Source organism: Channa argus, chromosome 18 (assembly GCF_033026475.1).
Source record: "Channa argus isolate prfri chromosome 18, Channa argus male v1.0, whole genome shotgun sequence".
NCBI classification, from domain to species: Eukaryota; Metazoa; Chordata; class Actinopteri; order Anabantiformes; family Channidae; genus Channa; species Channa argus.
The window spans coordinates 10,400,020-10,420,312 of NC_090214.1; the positions used below are offsets into that span (position 1 = coordinate 10,400,020).

At 39.2% G+C, this 20,293-nt stretch overlaps 1 protein-coding gene across 8 annotated transcripts; it reads left to right on the top strand.

Annotated features, from left to right (window-relative positions):
• Positions 1 to 24: 24 nt before the first annotated feature.
• On the top strand, positions 25 to 19,921 carry LOC137103233 (nipped-B-like protein B). Of its 8 annotated transcripts, none has more exons than XM_067483352.1 (47): positions 25 to 368; positions 1,613 to 1,760; positions 1,911 to 2,076; positions 2,363 to 2,493; positions 4,021 to 4,129; positions 4,222 to 4,370; positions 4,748 to 4,878; positions 4,966 to 5,056; positions 5,192 to 5,710; positions 5,809 to 7,200; positions 7,415 to 7,540; positions 7,899 to 8,072; positions 8,241 to 8,312; positions 8,403 to 8,492; positions 8,591 to 8,691; positions 8,786 to 8,872; positions 8,996 to 9,227; positions 9,604 to 9,755; positions 9,843 to 9,923; positions 10,045 to 10,145; positions 10,254 to 10,383; positions 10,475 to 10,557; positions 10,669 to 10,801; positions 10,923 to 11,066; positions 11,160 to 11,246; positions 11,414 to 11,631; positions 11,720 to 11,822; positions 11,907 to 12,005; positions 12,172 to 12,318; positions 13,316 to 13,450; positions 13,538 to 13,636; positions 13,751 to 13,804; positions 13,896 to 14,004; positions 14,102 to 14,238; positions 14,456 to 14,596; positions 14,680 to 14,773; positions 15,030 to 15,184; positions 15,265 to 15,355; positions 15,492 to 15,665; positions 15,775 to 15,965; positions 16,131 to 16,238; positions 16,590 to 16,787; positions 17,067 to 17,213; positions 17,324 to 17,694; positions 17,793 to 17,967; positions 18,270 to 18,458; positions 18,916 to 19,921. In XM_067483352.1, exons 2-47 carry the CDS (start codon positions 1,697 to 1,699, stop codon positions 19,273 to 19,275), a joined length of 8,040 nt encoding a protein of 2,679 aa, XP_067339453.1. In that variant the 5' UTR covers positions 25 to 368; positions 1,613 to 1,696; the 3' UTR covers positions 19,276 to 19,921. The 8 variants fall into 8 exon arrangements, 7 of the variants coding, with proteins under 7 accessions (XP_067339453.1, XP_067339454.1, XP_067339449.1 ...); XM_067483353.1 differs by lacking the exon at positions 25 to 368 and adding an exon at positions 375 to 581; XM_067483348.1 differs by lacking the exon at positions 25 to 368 and having other exon boundaries at positions 375 to 1,760.
• The last annotated feature ends 372 nt before the right edge of the window (positions 19,922 to 20,293 follow it).

Here is a 20,293-nt window from a genome sequence, read left to right on the forward strand (position 1 = left end):
TATTGACGATTCTTCCGGTCGGCATTTTGAAAGGGAGAGAGGGGTCGACTGTGCATCCCCCGTTTGTCTGTTCCCAAAAGAAATAAACCGGTGGCCGCAGAGATAACATCAGGCGTCTGAATAAATAACAAGATAGTCGCATGATGGGAAGTCCTTCCCTCCCAGCAGACATGTTCGCCGTGAGAAAGAAGAAAAGCCCCAGTCCTCCCATGGAGGATTGCTGCCGTTGTGCTAGCTAATTGGAGAAGCTGTTTGAACAGTGGGACGGAGAGGGAGCTAGAGACTCTTCTCCAGCTCCAGCTGCCATCCTACTTCTGCTCCTCCCCCTCCTCCACCAAAACCACTTCTCTTTCTCATCACATCCAGAGGTAAATAAGCCAGATTCAACAATACCAACCTCTTTTCAGACATATGGTTTACCTTCCCGAGTGTTTCCGCTTTGTCAAATACATTGGGCAGCAGCTGGGAAACGTTAGCGGGATCAGCCAAGGGGACAATTCTGATGTGTGATGGGGTCTTTGCTTTGTACCCCTGCCTCCCTGGCGTCGGGTCGGGGTTACGCTTCCTAAGGAAAGTCCGAGGTACACTCTGTGAGCTAGGGATGCGCCGATAAAGGCCAGAGCAAGTTAGAGGTGGAAATCTAAACCCGTGCACTGACTGTACGACATAAACAGCGATACAGAGTCGATAACCCGCGGCTAACTGGGTTTGATGCCCTCCCGGCCATGCTAGCTTAGACAAGTTACAGATACACCTAGCCAGTTAGCATACGTTAGCCGCATCTCCAGTTGATGCTAGCTGGCTAACCCCGAGTTGATTTTAGTCACTTTCACATACGCCGTCATCTTGCTCGCCCTTTTAGTAAGTAGCCATAACGCTAAAATGACCACCACTGAGTAAAATACGAACACTTCACGTCCAGTTGAGATGAGCTAATGTCGCTGTTATGGTTTGGACAGCCCCGGAAACCTTATCTGACAACAACAAAAGAAAGAATTTCAGATCGAAAGCTACTGTGTTTTAGAAACTCCCTTTTGATTTTGTATACTACATTACAAATGCGTTAAAGGAACGTTAAAAGGAGACCAGCTAACTTTAGTGACTAGAAACACTGACGCACACTGGGAAACAGACTCGAGGTAACTTTTAATCACTAATTATATGAAGATTTGTCTCCACTCGAGGGCACTTGCTGTGCACGACACTGCTCTGACACTGGCTCAAATTGCTGTCTGTTTCTTCAGCCATGAAAAACCAGAGCAACAACTAAGCACACTATGAAGGTGTTTGTGCTTTATAGAAGTAAAGTGACAAGATGGCTTGCACACCAGAATCATCTGGACGATGTCAGAAGCTGTTTTTAAAGAAATAACCTGTAAAGACCTGCCCAGGTTTGCTATTGGGGTGTATAATCTCCCTGTGCCTGTGGTGCAGCTATGTTGACACTGTAATAATGAGCCAACACAGTCTGAATACCCCAGCCCAGAAGAAGCACACTAATACATGCATGAAAAAACCTTTGGCCTTTTCCTAAGTTAAATACCTTTAACTGGGACATTATTGACAATGACAATTTTGTAAGTGTATGTTGCCAGTCGTTTTGTCTTTGCAGTGTTTCGGAGATGTGAGGTGTAGAAAGAGATTGGTGACATTGAGCAGCCTGTGCATTGACACGACCATTGACCTCATCTTCAGCATGAATGGTGATATGCCTCATGTCCCCATCACTACTCTCGCTGGAATTGCTAGCCTAACAGACTGTAAGTGCAAGATGTACATTGTCAAAAACAAGGAACACTCATTGCTATTTGTCATTACTACATCGAGTGGGAATATTTGGATTGGCTGCTTCCTTTCATTTTCCACCCAGCATAATTTGTCTTTCATCAAATTGTTTGTCATGCTTTTAGTGTTGAACCAGCTGCCCTTGCCTTCTCCTCTGCCTGCCACCACTGCTAAGAGCCTGCTCTACAATGGAAGGATCTCTGAAGAGGTCAGCAGCCTGCTGGTTTGCCGGGATGAGAATCTTGTAATTCAGCTGGCACACAGCCTTAACCAAGTCTCTACTGAACACATGTAAGTTCGATTCAGTAATCCTTCAGATCTTACTGCAATACCAAGTCAAGAGAGGAAAGCTTGTCAGTAACTACCTCAGAAGTTTTGTAAACATGAGATGGGTGGGTTTTGAATTGGAAAGACATTATTCTCACATCCGTTTGGTTGGGGAATCATAAAGGAATTGAAAAGGATTCAGAGAAAAATGCAGCATCATCATGCACATCCATTTATACCAGTGGTCAGCTATTGACTATTGGCTATTGAGCACATTGACAGTTTAGAGTTTTTTGTTTGCTTTTTTCAGAGAGTTGAAAGACCACCTGGGCAATGATGATCCAGAGGGTGACATGCCAATGCTTCTACAAACATTGCTGTCCAGGAACCCCAAAATCTTCAGGGACAAAAGTATGCCAAACCAGTACAAAGTTTTGGGTGGTAAGGAGGAGACACCAACGTTGCTGTCAACTCTGCTATTGGGCTCAGTGCATGCTCTCATCCTTGCTTTACTCTTTGTTTTCCTGTGTAACAAACTATCACCTGAGTATTTCCTGGATCAGATGAACTATAATTAATTTTAACTTAACTTCCAATACACAGAGATAAACTGACATCAATCTATTTTCTAATAATATTTCCTTTGTAGGTTCTGCAATGGTGAACACTATTCAGTCCCTCCAGTAATTAGCAATGGTGTGATCGCAAGAATTAATTCAACCAGTCCCCCTATATTCTGCAGGACCTTGCAATTTTAAACATCATAAAAACAATGCAACATGCAATTGTTCAACAATTGTTTCAGAAAAGCTGTTGCAAAATCAGGCATTTTAGGCCTTAACATTCACAAAAAATGTCTGCAAAATTCCAGAACTTTATTATAACTTTATTATAATGAGAAATGATGGCTCTTTTTTTTATTACAAGTACTTGTTAGTAGTTGTTAGTAGTAATTGAGTACAGACAGATCCTATGAAAATGTTTTTAAGGATTTTTAGCTCCCCTTTTTTGTTATTACGAGATTCCTGATTGCCATTAACAGTTTTATATTTTAGCTTCATTATCAGTTGCAATAGCTTGCAGTTTCAGGTAATTTTAGGTTTATAGTATGCACATACATGTCATGTTTTTCTGTCGTTCATAATGTGTTGCAAAAAAAAAAAGAGAAATGAGAAAAGCACAATGTGTATTGCTGAGATAGAAAAGCTGGCAACTGTAATACAAACAAAAGTCAGAAAAAATAAACAAACCACTAGCATTTGTGGTAGTGATTTAACATCCTATAATATACTATCAATGATCAAGAATGTTATAATATATTATATATATTAACAAGGATCTTTCAATACTGATTTGGAAATTTGAGCTACAGTAGGTCTGAGCAAAACATGTTGTTCTTATTTATGCCATTTAAGCCAGCAGTAGGAATGTGCGTCTGATCCAGTGAAAAGCTACCTCAGAGATGTGGTAATGTGTACTTGTCACCAGACTGGATATACACACATTTGCGTAACCCTTGCCATTTTCCTGCAGCTATAAACTCCTCCTTCACTGCTCTGAACTCTAAAAGCTTTTTGTGTTGATGCAGTTCATTTTTTGAATGATTTGTAAGTGTACAAAATTAACCCGGAAATACAACAATAATAATTTAGCCATTGTAGGGCCTCAAAATATAATTATTCCATTTTGGTAGTGTAGTTAAATTATTTAAGTGTAGGCACTGCAGTTAAATTATTTAAACATTGCACTGGGTGTGTGTGTATATGTGTGTTTGTGTGTGTGTGTGTATGTGTATATATATATCTCACAAACTGGAAAATGAGGTAATACAAAGAATTAAGAAATTCCGAACTAGACATTAACAGCTTTATATCTCAATCACTTATATTTATTTATCGTGTGGAATTGCCAGTAGTTATCTTCCTTGTTTCTATAATCCTAATCAAACTTTTTTAAATTCTCTCTTAGGTGTTATACAGCAGCCATTGATCCAGCAGTATAAAATATCTCAGAATCAAGTTCATGGGAGTCCAACATCAAACTATCAGCAATCTACAGTTTCACAAAGCCCCTCTGGGTAAGATCTTGACAATATATATGTCAGATGATGAACAAGCACAAACATCTGTATTTCTACCAAGCCACCTTCTTACCTTGCTTGCTTTTCAGCTGCTTTACATCCCCACAGTCTGGGTCAGCTACTCGGTTTGTACCCCAGCAGAACAGCCCTATACCTAGTCCTTATACTCCTCAGAGTCCTGCGGACTATATGCAGTACAATCCACCCAGTTATTCCCAAAACCCACAGACTCAGCAAGGTGAGTACAAAGTGAAGTTGTGTAAAAATGCCATTAGTTGTCTGCTAATTCTAAGTTATGAAAAAAACAACAAAAGTTTGGATTGAATCAGCTTTTGAATCTTTGTATGTTTACACTTCACAGTTTTCAAGAAAAGTACATTGTAGTTATTGCTGCATGCATTTCCACTTTGATTGTAATCTTAACTTACAATAGGCATTAGAAAGCTGCGAGATGTGTCAGACAAACTAACCAGGTTGCAGGCAAATAGCTAACTGATTTTACCACAAATAACCTTTATATACATGTATAAAGCATGAAGTAAGTTGATAAGCTGGCACTCTTATTGTAACATGCTATGGCTACAGCTGTCTGTTTTATTTTGATTTCTGTTTTAGTTGTTGTTGGTGATATAAGAAATATCCATCACAACAAGGTCGCCGGACAGCTTAGTAATTCTTTTAATCATAATGTGAGACTAGGCTCGGATGAAGAATACATGAACATAGCTCACAAACTGGAAAATGAGGTAATACAAAGAATTAAGAAATTTTGAACTAGACATTAGCAGATGCTGACAGTTAAATGTGATGATATATGTTGTGTGTTCCAACAGGAGAATGACCCCTCCATGAGGGCTGTTGCATTTCCAGTTAAATCACCACAGTCGGTGTGTTCCCCTGCTGGGAGTGAAAAAACTGCAGAAAGTATGCTGTCTTAGAAATATAATAATATTAATATTTTCTGAATTTGAAAGAGTCAGAAGTAATAACTGTATAATTTTCTCTTTTTCAAGACTTATTCTCTGAATTTTTATAAATCTGTTTATTTATTTTTATCAGCAGAGTCCAGACCACCTCTTATCATGCAGTCACCTCCTCCTCATGTGCCATCACGTGTAGCACCTGACCTGCTTCTCACCTCTCCTGACCGCAAAAAGAAGCAGAAAGAAAGGAGTAAAGAGGAAAATGAGCAGATAAACAAAAATGCCTTGTATGACATTATTAGTTCTACATCAAAAGACTCTGCTAGGCTGACTTTAAAACTGTCACGAGTAAAAGTATCAGATATGGACCCACATGAAAAACCTCCTCTTATGGCACATATGAACTCAGACGACGAAACTGATTTGATTAATAGTAATAATAATGATCAGTTGTCAAGGACTACCCAGCCCATGTCACACAACAGTGAGCAGGCAAACAGTAAGCAAGCTCCTGTTCAGCCAAATAGTAAGACTGGAATTGTCAGTGGGGTTGTGTATGATGATGCTGAAGTAGACACACTTGCAGAACTGGAAAGAGTAGAACGTGAGTCAGCCAATGAGAGAGAACGTTGGTCTAAAGAAGTCCAGGATAAAGGTGCGTTTCTTCATTTTTAGCTTTTGCCCTGTGCCTTCTGGGTTGCACACACTTGTTTATCTTTGTTAAGAAGTTAAACTGCAGTTTCTTTATTGCAGACAAGCCACTGAAGAAACGTAAACAAGACTCATATCCTCAGGAATCTGGAGCTGATGCGAGTGATGCGCTTACGGTACAAGGGGGTGATAATGGTATCAAGTTGACACCCAAAAAGACGAGTATTGCAAGTCACGGTGCAAGTCGGCCTGCTTTAATGGTCAGTATTGATCTGCAGCAAGCTGGCAGAGTGATAGGACAACCTGTAGTGGTCTTAGAAGCACAGAAGTTCTGTGAAGACCACATACAGCACCTAACATCAGAGACTGAGGGGAGGTTAGATAAAGTTGTGGAAAACAGACCCCGGATCATCAAGCAGCAAGCTGACCATACCAGAAAGTCTGGCGCAGATGGGCAACCTGAAACCCTTAAACAGAAGCAGGAAGGTCGACGGGAATCCAAACACAGACATGATGGCAAAACTGACAGTGGCAAGGGACACTCAGATGACAGACGGCCGGACACACCACGGCAGAAGCATGACAAGCATTTAGACTCACGCCAAAAACAGGAAAAGAATCACAACAGTCATGGATCCCAGGTCAGCCAGCCTGAGACTCCTAAAGCCATGACCAAGGCTGAGCGTAACTCCAGACATAGGGAAGACAAAACCAGGAATAGAGATAGGGATAAGGACAAAGAGAGAGAAAAAGGAAGAACTAGAGATAGAGACATTGATAGTAGAGATAGAGAAAAGGAAAGAAATGGAGATAAAGACAAATACAGAGAAAAACACAGAGATGGAGACAGAGAAAGGGACAGAGATGGAGACAGAGAAAAGGACAGAGATGGAGAGAAAGAAAAGGACAGATTTAGAGACAGAGAAATAAACAGAGGTAAAGATAGACATAAAGATAGAGACAGAGAAAAGAAAAAACACACCATGTCAAAGGAAAACTACAACAGACACTGTCCAGATGGCCATACTAAATCTGATGGTCCTAAATTGAAGCAAGATGGAAGCAGAAAATCTACTGACCTTGATGGTCGCCAGAGGACAGAAAGTTCCACCATTCAAAACCCCAAACACAAGAAGGAGAAAAAAACTGGGGATGACAATCATGCTGGAAACAAACATTCATTTGAGAAAAAAACAAGTGTGTTCCCTTCATACCTGCTGGGTGGCACATCAGGGAGTCTGAAGAACTTTGTGATTCCTAAATTGAAACGAGATGGGACAGATAAAAACCCCAAAGTTTCAAACGAACTGATTAGTTGGAGCAAACCCCTGGTCAGATTGGAAAGGGTGTCATTGATAGAGAATTTGAACAAAGGTGCTAAGCCTATTGTTGTCCTTGAGAAACTTACTACTGATGAAGTAAAAAAAATCATTAGGGAAAGCAGGAATGCACACAGATCCAGGAACAGGCCCTGCTTTGACGAACCAATGAGAGGTATAATTTATGTTGATCTTTAAATTTGTATGCGGAACTGTAGGAAATGGATATGTGCAATTTGATTTTGTCCAGTTCTGAATTTTTTGTTTAAGCCACGATTTCAGAAATTATTCTTATCACCGTCATCAATCCAAATAAATAGTTTTGATATAGCTGTGTAATAAGTTAGATTTTTCAGAGATGAAAGTGCACTCCACCTTTGTGCTTACAGAGATGTCTTTTTGTGAGAGGACAAATAAGCGAAGGCACAGTGTGATCAGTAAGAGTTCCAAGTATGCTGAGGTAGATTCAGAAGAAGAAGATGAACCTGAAGATAATGATGACACTAATGATGAATGTAAGCATGAAACCTAAAAAGACAAACACCATGTTTACACATATACATTAGAGGGATTGAAAATGTGTGAAAGCACTGCCTCCACATTTGGCATGAGTATGGTTTACTATGCATTCCTCCTGAAAAGTATTCAGGGTTGTAGAGTCAATCAGACCATTATCCAGTTGAGCATGCATTTCACCTGCCGAAGAGGTGACAAGTGATATGCAGGCTATTATAATCTTTTATTTAAATCAATTTTGGCTCATAATAATTTTTTGTCTCTCTCGCTCTATCTATTTCGAGCTAGCTAGCTATATATCTATAAAAAAGCAGTAATTGGTGCTTTTGTTTGTGGTATTTTTTGTTATTGTTTCAGCTGCTCGGAAAAGGTACAAGAAAGACAAGTACAAGAAATGGAAGCACGATGGGAAACAAAGTTCTGGAGACCACCATCGGAGTGGAGGTTTTCATGGGGGGTCTGATAGCCGTCACCATAAAAGGAGCCCTGATAATTCAGATGAAGGCTGTCCTCCGCCAAGCATAAATGATGGTGATTATTGCTAATTAAACACATACACACATAGTCAGGTCAACTCCTTGGAGAGTTGGATTATGAAACTAAACCCTTTCTCTGTTAGGTATTCGGTGCTTGATGGTTTACCAAAGCTGTGGATAGGGATTTCATTGATGTTGGTAATAATGATTTCTTTATGTTTAGTCGCCAGAGAATTGAAGAAAAAGGAGAAACAGAAAAGCAGGAAGCCATATGATTCCAAGCTAACAACAGAAGGTATTGTTTTACAGCTTGAATGTCAGATTTTATAATATTAATACATTTGTAAAGTACCCATTGTCAGTAATACTGTGCATTTGCTAACAGAAAAGATGGACTCCTCCACATTTAAGAGATTTTCAGCCAGGTTGGACAACATTCTTGAAAACCTAGAGGATGTGGACCTTGTTAACACAGGTATACATCAAGTGTTTTTAAAGTTTTGACATTTTATTTGAAGCGGTGAGTTGAAATTCAGTTTAAAATTTTTTTATAACTTTGTAAATTTTTCATAGATGATGATGAGATACCACAAGAGCTCTTGCTTGGAAAGCACCAATTGAGTGAGCTAGCCAGTGATTCAGCTAAGATTAAAGCTATGAGCATCTTTAACAAGGTAAGACAAGAATGTTTGTGCACTATCCCATTGTTACAGAAATTCACAGGTGTATTTTTGTGGAAGTAATCATAATTATCTATTTAATCCACAGCTTTCATCTGATAAACTGGTGAAAATTTTAAATATTCTTGAGAAGAACATTCAGGACAGTGTTAAACTTTCCACATTAATTAATCACGTGAGTTATTTGCCTAAAATTATGCCTATATAATAAAACTATTTTTTTTAATTAATTTATTTATTTTTTAGAGCTTTTGGCAAGTTCAGCTTTGTTTTTATTAATTGGTTTGGGAATTTGTAGGATAATGACTCTATGGATGAAGAGCGGTTGTGGCGTGACCTTATCATGGAGAGGGTGACAAAATCTGCTGATGCCTGTCTAACTGCACTCAACATAATGACATCTCCACGCATGCCCAAGGCTGTGTATATAGAGGATGTGATTGAGAGGGTGTTGCAGTACACAAAGTTTCATCTGCAAAACTCTTTGTACCCTCAGTATGACCCGGTTTACAGAGTGGATCCCCATGGAGGTCAGAATTTATTTATTTTTTCTGTTCTTGAAAATTGTTTTTTAGAGCCCATTTTCATGTGTAAATCGATTTCCTCTTGAAAACTGATTGTGTGTTGGTGCTTTCAAATGTGGGAACTCCATTGCTAATAGCTTAGATACGAGTCAGAACTGAAAGCAGTTGCAAATTCTACAGCAACTGCTATTAAGAGCTTATCAACTTTTGATTAAAAGTTGGCAGCAGAAGGTATTTATAGACAGATTTACACCTACTTTGACAAATTAAAGCATTCATTTATCAAGAAACAATTTAAAATGACCTGGATCATGTACCCTTGGTGCTGATGTGTAAAGTAGTTTCCACCGACTGTTTTTTCTCTTTATCATTGTTAATAAAGGAGGAGTACATACTTCAAAATCCAAGAGAGCAAAGAGTTCCACCCATAAACAGAAGGTGGTACTCATGCTTTACAACAAGGTTTGTGAAATTGTCAGCTATATCTCAGAGCTTCTGGAGATTCAGCTGCTAACTGACACAACAATTCTTCAGGTGAGACTCTCGATGTCATTATAGTCCTTGACCCTATTTAATCTGTGTCTCTTCAGCTCTAATTTACCTGCCTTTGGGTTTTTTTAGGTTTCCACCCTGGGTATTACACCGTTTTTTGTGGAAAATGTCAGTGAACTGCAGTTATGTGCTATCACACTAGTTACAGCAGTAAGTCTGCCATGGCATGCACTTTTAGTAATGCTTTCGCAATTCTTTCTCTTACAATCTGATCCTGTACATCTCAACTTGCCTATATTGGTTTAGTGCTTTGCTTTTTACTCTTCCTCAGGTCTTCTCTCGCTATGAGAAGCACAGGCAGCTCATTCTTGAGGAGATCTTCACTTCCCTCGCCAGACTGCCTACTAGTAAACGCAACCTCAGGAACTTTAGGTAGCTACATAAGGAGTGAATACACAACATAATGACATAAACAACTATGGTTTAGTCCTTTGGTTTACTTTGCAGACCTAATAATGCTAACTGCTCCTACTGCCTTAGGCTAAACAGCAGTGATTCAGATGGAGAACCCCTATATATCCAGATGGTCACAGCACTGGTGCTTCAACTCATTCAGTGTGTGGTACACCTTCCTTCGCAGAATGAAGAGGAGGAAGAGCACAATAAAAAGGTAGGAACGAAAGTTTTAATATGGAAATAATATCCATTAAAAAGCATTGTTTGAGAAAAACATATTTTATTTATTGTATACATTGTCCTAGGTGGATAAAGATTTCATTATCACAAATTCTTATGAAACTGCCATGAGAACAGCTCAGAACTTCCTGTCGGTTTTTCTCAAAAAGTGAGTTTTTGTTCCTGCTCACACAAGCCAAGTACCTGATCTCACTTGCTCAATGTTGACTAAATGTTGAACATTATATTGAGATAAGCTATCATGTTCTGTTTGTGACAGGTGTGGGAGTAAGCAGGGAGAGGAGGACTACAGGCCTCTGTTTGAGAACTTTGTTCATGACCTGCTGTCTACAGTCAACAGGCCTGAATGGCCGGCAGCTGAACTGCTGCTCAGTTTACTTGGCCGGCTCTTGGTAAGTAACATCTTACGCTGCAAAGGTCTTGATCACTTGTCATCTGTTCAGTCAAAAAAAATCAGTAATTGCTGCTGTTTGTGTTTGTTATGGTATTTCTCCTCCATGCCATATGCTTCAGGTGCACCAGTTCAGTAACAAGCAGACAGAAATGGCGCTCAGGGTGGCATCACTGGACTACCTCGGCACTGTTGCTTCACGCCTGCGTAAAGATGCTGTCACTAGCAAGATGGATCAAAAGGCTATTGACCGCATCCTTAGAGAGGTAAAAAAAAAATACAACACCCGTACCTTTCTAATAAATGAACAATGCTGTTGAGCTTCCTTGAGATTTCCTTGCTTTTTGATCTTCTTGTAGACTTCAGGTAATGATGAGATCCAGCAACTCCAGAAGGCATTGCTAGACTACCTAGATGGGAATGTAAACACAGAACCATCTCTAATAGTGAGTGTTTAATTTTCATACATACTAGGCTGTTTGATTTCCTAAGGACCGGAAACCTAGCGTTTGCGTGCAGTAAAATCCATCCTTTGTACTTATGTTAGATGTCTAGTTTGTAAATGCCTAAAATGTTCAGCAATTTCCAGCATGTGTGTATTTCTTTTATCCAGTTTGCCAGGAAGTTTTACATAGCTCAGTGGTTCAGGGACATTACGACCGAGGCAGAAAAAGCGATGAAGTCCCAAAATGAGAACAATGAAGACTCAAAAGGTCGACATCATTCAAGGGATGTCGATTTAACTGGTGAGATTATGCAGAAAGCCGAGGCAGGAAAGAAATTCTTGCGGAAGGTCATCAAGACTTCACCATCTCAATTTAGTTCTCTGAGGTAAATACTACTTCACTGTGGATCATTGCAGTATTTGCTCTGATTTTTGAATTGCTAAACTGAACTGTCCTCTTGACTTTCCTTTTAGGATAAACTCTGACACAGTAGACTATGAGGACTCCTGTCTGATTGTCAGATATCTGGCCTCTATGAGGCCATTTGCGCAGAGTTTTGATGTTTATTTATCTCAGGTAAGAGTATTAATTTAACCTAAACATGAATGAGGGATCATAGTACATTGTCTGTCACTGACTCCCTTTGTAACTCCTGAAAAGATTCTGAGAGTACTGGGTGAGAGTGCTATTGCAGTCAGAACTAAAGCGATGAAGTGTCTCTCTGAAGTAGTGGCTGTGGATCCAAGTATTCTGGCAAGGGTAAGTCCTTCTGCAAATGGCTCCTACACAACTCTCATGCTACTGCCATCAACCAATGGAGTGATGGTTATTGCACTAAATGTTTTTAACAGAAATAAAAACTTATTTCATGTTTAGCCATCTTGAGCTGTGCTTGATTTCCAATACTATTTAATTTGTTTCTCAGTTGGATATGCAACGTGGGGTTCATTGTCGCCTCATGGACAACTCCACTAGTGTGAGAGAAGCCGCTGTGGAACTCCTTGGGCGTTTTGTGCTAAGTCGACCTCAGCTCATTGAGCAGTACTATGATATGCTCATTGAAAGGATATTGGTAATTTCTTAAGCTTTCCTCTCAACTTTTATATTATATTATATAATCTACTACTCTCCTTTCGGCTTATCCCGTGTGTTCGGGGTCGCCACAGCGGATCATTGTCCGCATGTTGATTTGGCACAGTTTTTACGCCGGATGCCCTTCCTGACGCAACCCTCCCCAATTTCTACCGGGCTTGGACCGGCACTGCATCGCTGGGGGGGAAATGGGCTGTTAGGGGTTCAGGGTCTTGCCCAGGGACACTTCGACATATAGCCAGGGCCGGGGATCGAACCACTCACCCTGTGGTCCGTAAGCAACTGCCTTTACCAACTGAGCTATAGCCGCCCCCATATTATATTATATAATATATTAGTAATATTAGAATCTGTATCATACATGACTGTAGGGGGCCTGGTGCTCATTGGTAGAGCATTGGGTTTGGATGCAGAAGGCCGCCATGTGTGGCCCAGCCCAGCCACCAAGGGCCACCTAGGTGCCGGTCTGAGCCCAAAAAAATTGGGAGGGTAGCAGCAGGAATCCGGTGTTAAAAACACTGGGGAAAAAAAACGGAAATTAAATTGCGGAACATGTTTTGCTGTGGTAACCCGTTGTGCTACACAGTGTGGAAAGCCTTTGTAAAGGTTGAGCTTAAGTTGATGTCCCAACATCACATACTTTATCAGGGGTTTACAGAAAGGAGTGAGTATATAATAATAATAATGCACAAATGGGAGTCACAATTGTCAACATTCTTTTTAAAGTCTGAACATAAAGTTCATTTTAAGTGCATAAGTTCAGCTGAGGTCAGATCATCATCCTCACTGCTGCCACCTAAAGATCAAATGAAGAACCACAATAATTTTGCACTTAATGCTCAACTTTATTGTTAATCTGTTTTTTTTGTGAACATTTTTCATTTTCACTTATTAATTTACTGATCTATTGTCTATAACAAGCTCTTCATATTACATTTGTACTTAGCTGTACTTGTACCAATTTTGTCATTGCAAAGGACACGGGTATCAGTGTAAGAAAGAGGGTCATTAAGATCTTGAGGGATATTTGCCTAGAACACCCAGACTTCCACAAGATCACCGAAATGTGTGTCAGGATGATCCGAAGAGTCAACGATGAAGAGGGGATCAAGGTTTGTGTTTATGTGAATGATGCTTACAAGTGGAAATTTTTGGCTTTTAAAATATACTAAAGATAAGTCCATTTCCTTGCTCTTCAGAAACTGGTAAATGAGACGTTCCAAAAGCTCTGGTTCACCCCCACACCCAGTCACGACAAAGATGCCATGACCAGAAAGATCCTCAACATCACAGATGTAGTGCGTACTGTGCAGGCTTTTGCAGGCTTGTGGGATTTTGGTGCCCTCGTTTAAATAAGAACTATTCTGGTGTTTGACGTTGCCATAACCGGTCTCTCATTTATTTCATCCCAGGTGTCCGCATGTAAAGATTCTGGTTATGACTGGTTTGAGCAGCTTCTCCAAAATGTGGGTTATTTAACTTGTTGGACTTTTTTGATAACTTGTCTGCTTTAATAATTGTTATGATCTTTTCTAACTTGTGTTTGTTGTTGTTCAGCTACTAAAGTCAGAAGAGAATGCTTCCTACAAACCTGCCAAGAAGGCCTGTGTTCAGTTGGTGGACAACCTTGTAGAACACATACTGAAATATGAGGAGTCTCTTGCAGGTAATACTGTGCTTTTCATTCAATCTTATTGCATTTTTGATGTGTAAACTTTTTTTGTTCTGTGACAAATGTCAATATTTTTATGTTTGTGTTAAAGACTGTGAGGATAAATTGGTTACCTCAGATCGGCTGGTAGCATGCATCACCACACTCTACTTGTTTAGCAAGATCAGAGCACGGTTAATGGTCAAACATGCCATGACTATGCAGCCGTATTTGACGACCAAGTGCAATGTAAGTATAACTTACTTAACTTTTTTTCTTGCTCTCTCTGCTTGTTGAGAGTTGTGACTGTCACCAACACTTAAATGAAAACCCACATTTAAGTTTGGTTATCGGACCATCTAGTTGTAGCCAATTGAATTTGCAAGCATCTCACATGATCATTCAATAAAGTTGTTTCTCAGTTGGCTTCAAATTGTGTCGCTGTCATGTGTCTTTGCCATTTCAGACTCAAAATGACTTCATGGTGATATGTAATGTGGCCAAGATCCTGGAGCTGGTTGTGCCTCTGATGGAGCACCCAAGTGAGACTTTCCTCACTACCATGGAAGAAGACCTGATGAAGCTCATCTTCAAATATGGCATGACGGTCCGTCACGTTTATGCTGTAGCTTTCACAAATGCTTCTGAACATACAGTGTCATAATATAACTTGTTGTATTTAATTTCCAGGTTGTACAGCATTGTGTGAGCTGTCTTGGTGCTATTGTGAACAAGGTCACACACAACTACAGATTTATTTGGGCTTGTTTTAATCGTTATTATGGTAAGGATTACATATTGTAACAGTTTTAAAAGAATTTTCTTTTTCCTTCAAATTTGAAAAGGCAGGAAAATTTAATTTCAGTTTACAGCAAGCTCATACTCATTATGTCATTCCACATGCAAATAAGTAAAAGCAATCAATGATGCGATAAAAACATATTATTGGCCATATTTACAAAGACAAAACTGAGTAATTGTTTCTTCTAGTTTTTACTTCACTTGTGTGATTTTTTTTTTCCTTTTTTCTTTTTTTATAGGAGCTCTTGCAAAACTTAAGACTCAGCACCAAGAGGACCCCACTAGTTCCACTCTGGTTGCTAACAAACCCACTCTACTGCGCTCACTGTTTACTGTGGGAGCTCTCTGTCGACACTTTGATTTTGACCAAGAAGAGTTTAAGGGTGGTAACAAGGTACAAATCCTTATCCTGCTCAAATGCGGAGTTGCCTGTTTTGGTGAATGACTCTAGCTTTCTCCACTTGTGTACTTTAGATTGTTATTAAGGACAAAGTATTGGAGCTTCTGCTGTATTTCACCAATCATGAAGATGAGGAGGTCCAGATCAAGGCCACTATAGGTCTAGGTATTATACATCACATGTTAGCATTATACATGATATTAAGACTTTGCTTTTACTGTCATAGTGGTCTTTTAGTTGCCTGTGTCTGTGGTTTCTTCAGTAATAACATCTCTGTTTAAAATATTTCTAATATCTCAAGGCTTCCAGTTCATCGGGCACCCAGAGCTCATGTTTGTGCAAGATGTGAAGGTTCTGTATAACAGTATCCTCTCAGATGAGAACAGTCTGGTCAGTCGGAAGATCCAGGTGCTTAAAAACCTGCAAACATACCTGCAGGAGGAGGACTCTCGAATGCAGGAGGCTGATCGCGAATGTGAGTTAACAGATCAACCTGTTGTTCTCTTTTAACTGAAATTTTTACTGTATGTCCACCATGGTAATCTATATTTAATTGATGTTTTTTGTTTTGTTTTTTTGTAAAGGGAATAAGCAAGCCAAGCAGGAGGATCTGAAAGAAATGGGGGACATCTCATCAGGCATGAGTAGCTCTATAATGCAGATTTACCTGAAGCAGGTGCTGGAGTCATTCTTTCACTCTCAGTCTACTGTTCGGCACTTTGCCCTGAGTGTCATTACACTGACTCTGAGCCAGGGCCTCATCCATCCTGTGCAGGTATATTCCCAGTCTAACTAGAGCTTACTTGGACGAGGACCAAGATCTAAATGTACATACATGCATTTTATAAACTAGTTTGAGACATTGTTCATTACATAATGACCACTTTTTACCTTGCATGCATCATGAGCTGTTCACAGACTGGGAACAACTGTTTTTTAGTGCGTGCCCTACTTAATTGCCATGGGAACAGATCCTGAGCCAACCATGAAGAACAAGGCTGATCAACAGCTGGTAGAGATTGACAAGAAATACTCAGGATTCATCCATGTGAGTGGCATGTTAATTTATGATCATCACAAAAGGTGTGAATCTGTTTTAACAGTGGCTGCAGGAGAAGTGTAGATCTGGAATGAAAGGAGAAAAGAACATGTTTTAGGCTACAAAGTGAATTTTACAAGAAAAGAAAATGTATGTATGACATATATTGTTTGTTTTTTTTTTTTTTTTAATGCATATGTATGACAGGTGTAGTCGTTGTAGCTCAACTTTACAGCCTCGACTTCTAATACATAAAGGTTTAATGTATAAAAAGTGTAGGCTTTAAAACATTGTATTTAATTGGATGGATGTCAAACATTAGCATTTTACATGCTGAGTTGTATCACTGTATATTTACAGATGAAGGCTGTTGCAGGGCTGAAAATGTCTTATCAAGTGCAGCAGGCCATAAATGGATCCAAAGGGTCTGTCCGAGGTTTTCGTCGTGAGGACTCGGATTCGGCCCTCTGCTCTCACCTCTACACCATGGTTCGTGGGAACCGACAACACAGAAGGGCTTTCCTCATTTCCCTGCTCAATCTATTTGATGATAGCTCTGTAAGTTTGTCTGTTCCTTGGGTCAGTTGTTTTGTTGGTTTATGTTTATTCAACTACCCATTCATCCAACTGACAGTTTCACTGTTTCTTATAAAGCAAGTCACACCTTATCATACCCTCAGACTTTTGGTCCAAAAGGTCTTTGAATCAATTTTTCAAAAAAAAAAGTTGTTTTTTTTTCAAAAAGTTTTGCCCTTAATTTATAGAATATCCTTTTGCAATAGGGACAAATAATTAACAGTTTATTAGAATAATGGACACTTGCAATGTCCCCAACAGAAAATAGAGGTGAACATGCTGCTGTTCATAGCAGACAACTTGGCTTGTTTCCCATACCAGACCCAAGAGGAGCCTCTTTTCATCATGCACCATATAGATATTACTCTTTCTGTATCTGGTAGCAACCTTCTGCAGTCTTTCAAGGAGGTGAGCTATAATGTGTATCTAATTTATAACATTATAACATGAAAATCCAAGCCTGTTGTGTCCACTATATATATTTATCCTGTGTTTGAATATTCATGCTGTCTTTGTAGTCTTTACAGAAAGAGCCTGTACCACAGGAAAAGAAGATGAAGGTGAAAAAGAAGAAGAAGAAGAAAAAGAAGAAGCTGCCTCTGCAAAGGAAATACAGCTCGGACGATGATGATGATGTTGATGAATACAATGATGATGAACAGAGCAGTAGCAAATCCAGCAGCAGCGATGAGGATGATGAGATACACCACAGGCAAAAGAAATCTGTAGTCTCTGATTCTGATTCTGACCTGGAAGATGAAGATGCTGTGATGGACCGTCTACCTGAAAACCCAAACCCTCTGCTGGACTTTGCCAGTGCTTCACAGGGTATTCTTCTGCTTTTGATGCTTAAACAACATCTGAAGAATCTGTATGGCTTTTCAGACAGGTAGGCCGCATCGTTGAAAAAATCTTTAATGAACTTTCCTTAGTACTGCAGTTGCTCACAGGACACAAGCTCAGCTTAACATTTTGTTTGCATTACAGCAAAATTCAGAAATATTCTCCAACGGAATCTGCCAAAGTGTATGACAAAGCAGTGAACAGGAAATCTAAAGTGCACTTCAATCCTCGTCAGACACTGGACTATCTGAAGAGTAATCTATCCAACAAGGACCTCAGCTACGAGACCAAGAGGAACATTGTGAAACAGTATTTGGATGCAAGTGTCCAGTAGCGTGCATTTAGAATGTTTAAAATTTGTTGTATGAAGTATGTTTTAGAATTTCATGTTCAGATAATCATACTGTATGTCAAGATTTAGGTTGTCTGTAAATACAAATGCAAACCCTGGCAGTTGTTGACTGCTGTCTTGACAGCTTAAAAATACTTTCTACCTCACACTTACTTCCGTGATTAATATGTTTGCAAAGTTTTTTTTTTTTATACATCACAAATAGCCTATTGCTCTATTTGTCCTAACTAAAGGTACTAACTGAAGTTGTACTGCTTTTTGACTCTTAGTTCAAGGTACTGATGGAGCACTTGGATCGTGATGAAGAGGATGAGGAAGGTGAAGCAAATGCCAATGCTAGAAACAAAGCCATTAATTCCCTGTTAAAGGGCCCAAAACTCCAAAACCACAACCACAATAACCACACTGCTTTACTGGAAACAGATGATGAGGAGAGTGAAGATGAAGATCCACCTGCAGTAAGAATTTGAAACTGCTTAAATATGGGGTGGGGATTATCCATAGGATTTTCAGGTGAATATTTCTTTAAGAAAACTATTTTTGCTTAGAAAACTCTAGACACTGGACACTGGCGAGGTCATTTACATTAAGTACACAGTAGACATAACATCCTGAAACTCAAGAAAATAGATTTCACCAAAATGCACAGTACACTCAACTAGGGTTAATAAGAAAGAGAGAATAAAATACTTAATGCTAGTTTAATTACTTTTTATTGCCTCTAACCTCTAGGGTATTAAGACCATAATGTTTTTTTTTTAGATTGTCAGCTTGTCTTCATTTTTATAGAGAGCAGATTAATTTGGCTGGCATAACTACAGCAGCTCCTGTTTACATTTGACCCTAATGGGAAAAAGTCTATAAAACCTCTGTGTTGAACACACTAACATCTTTTTTTTTTATATATATCTACAGAGGAAACCAAGGAAAGGCGGGGATTCTGCAGAGGATTCAGGTCACATGAATGAGACAGTGGAGGTCATGGATGTAATTGCCATCTGCTGTCCCAAATACAAAGACAGACCACAGATTGCCAGGGTCATCCAGAAGACCAAATCTGGCTACAATATACACTGGATGACTGGGTCTTACTCTGGACCCTGGGCTGAAGCAAAGAAACGGGATGGTCGCAAAAAGGTGCCTTGCGTTGGCACCATCAAGGAGTCAGAAATTATTTACAAGAAAATTTCCTTGACGAGCGGACAGAAGCTTACAAACAAAGTGGCACAGACGTTACGAGCGCTATATGCTGCCAAGGAGGGGACTAAGAGTTAATCAACTGAAACTGCAGAGACAGAAACCCTTCACAGCCCAAATCCTCGTGGATCCAATATGTTACAGACAAAACATCCTTAGTTTTCAAGACCAGATGGAAGAAAAGTATTGTGAAACACTGATCTGTTTGAATACAGAAATGTTTAAGTTAAATGCAAGTAAATCTGAAGGAAATGTTTGGGAAAACATTGTGTGGGAGGTCCTTCGCTGTTGTGCAGCAATTTGCTTGTTTTGATTTTTACTCCCACTGTATTACAGTTTAACTAAACACATGTTTATATCTGAACATAATTCTGTAAAAATTAAAGTGAATGTTGGAAATTAGTGTATTGATGATGTTCTTAATAAAGTGTTTATGGAGTTTAAACTAGCTCCAGAGGGATTTATTCACTTAACCTGAGCTCCAACAAATTTTAACTGCTTTCTTTTATCTTGTTTTAAACATTCAGTTGTTTACCCACACTGTGTAATGGAGTATCTTTGATATAATTTATTTCGGTTAAAAGCAGTGCAGTATTTGTGCCTATGCAGGGGAAGTTTTATTGTTTTTAATATAGATTTTGATGTTATAGAACACAGAGCAGGAAAACTGAGTCCTCGCTCTCCTGGTGGAACACATGCTTCAATAAAATTTTCTTATGTCTTTGCTACTTGTTTGGGCTTTTTTATTTCACGCAAACATACCTGCATAGAATCAGTTCAGTCAGGACTCATTTTACAGAATTTTCTTACCTACTGTAATAGGTATAATATAATAATACTATATTATAATACTATAATAGGTATAATATAATAAAAGCTGTATACCAGAGAATATTTATTTATTTTCATTGAATATTTGATCAATTTAATTACAAATGATATACTTTTTCTATAAAGCACTTTACGCTTGTTGACAATTCTCAAAGTGCTACTCTTTTACTGGATAATGTAAATAAAAACGTATGGTTCTTTTTATGCTACTTTTTAAATTGTTGTATGTATAAGTATGTGGTTTCTGTCAGATTACCATTACACA

Bases quoted from the DNA above. Each gene is read 5' to 3' on its own strand.
- LOC137103233 (XM_067483348.1), top strand. From the start codon at position 1,586: ATGTTGCCAGTCGTTTTGTCTTTGCAGTGTTTCGGAGATGTGAGGTGT. The intron at 10,802-10,922 runs GTAAGTAACATC...CATATGCTTCAG, and splicing joins GTTTACTTGGCCGGCTCTTG to GTGCACCAGTTCAGTAACAA. The intron at 16,788-17,066 runs GTAAGTTTGTCT...TGTCCCCAACAG, and splicing joins ATCTATTTGATGATAGCTCT to AAAATAGAGGTGAACATGCT.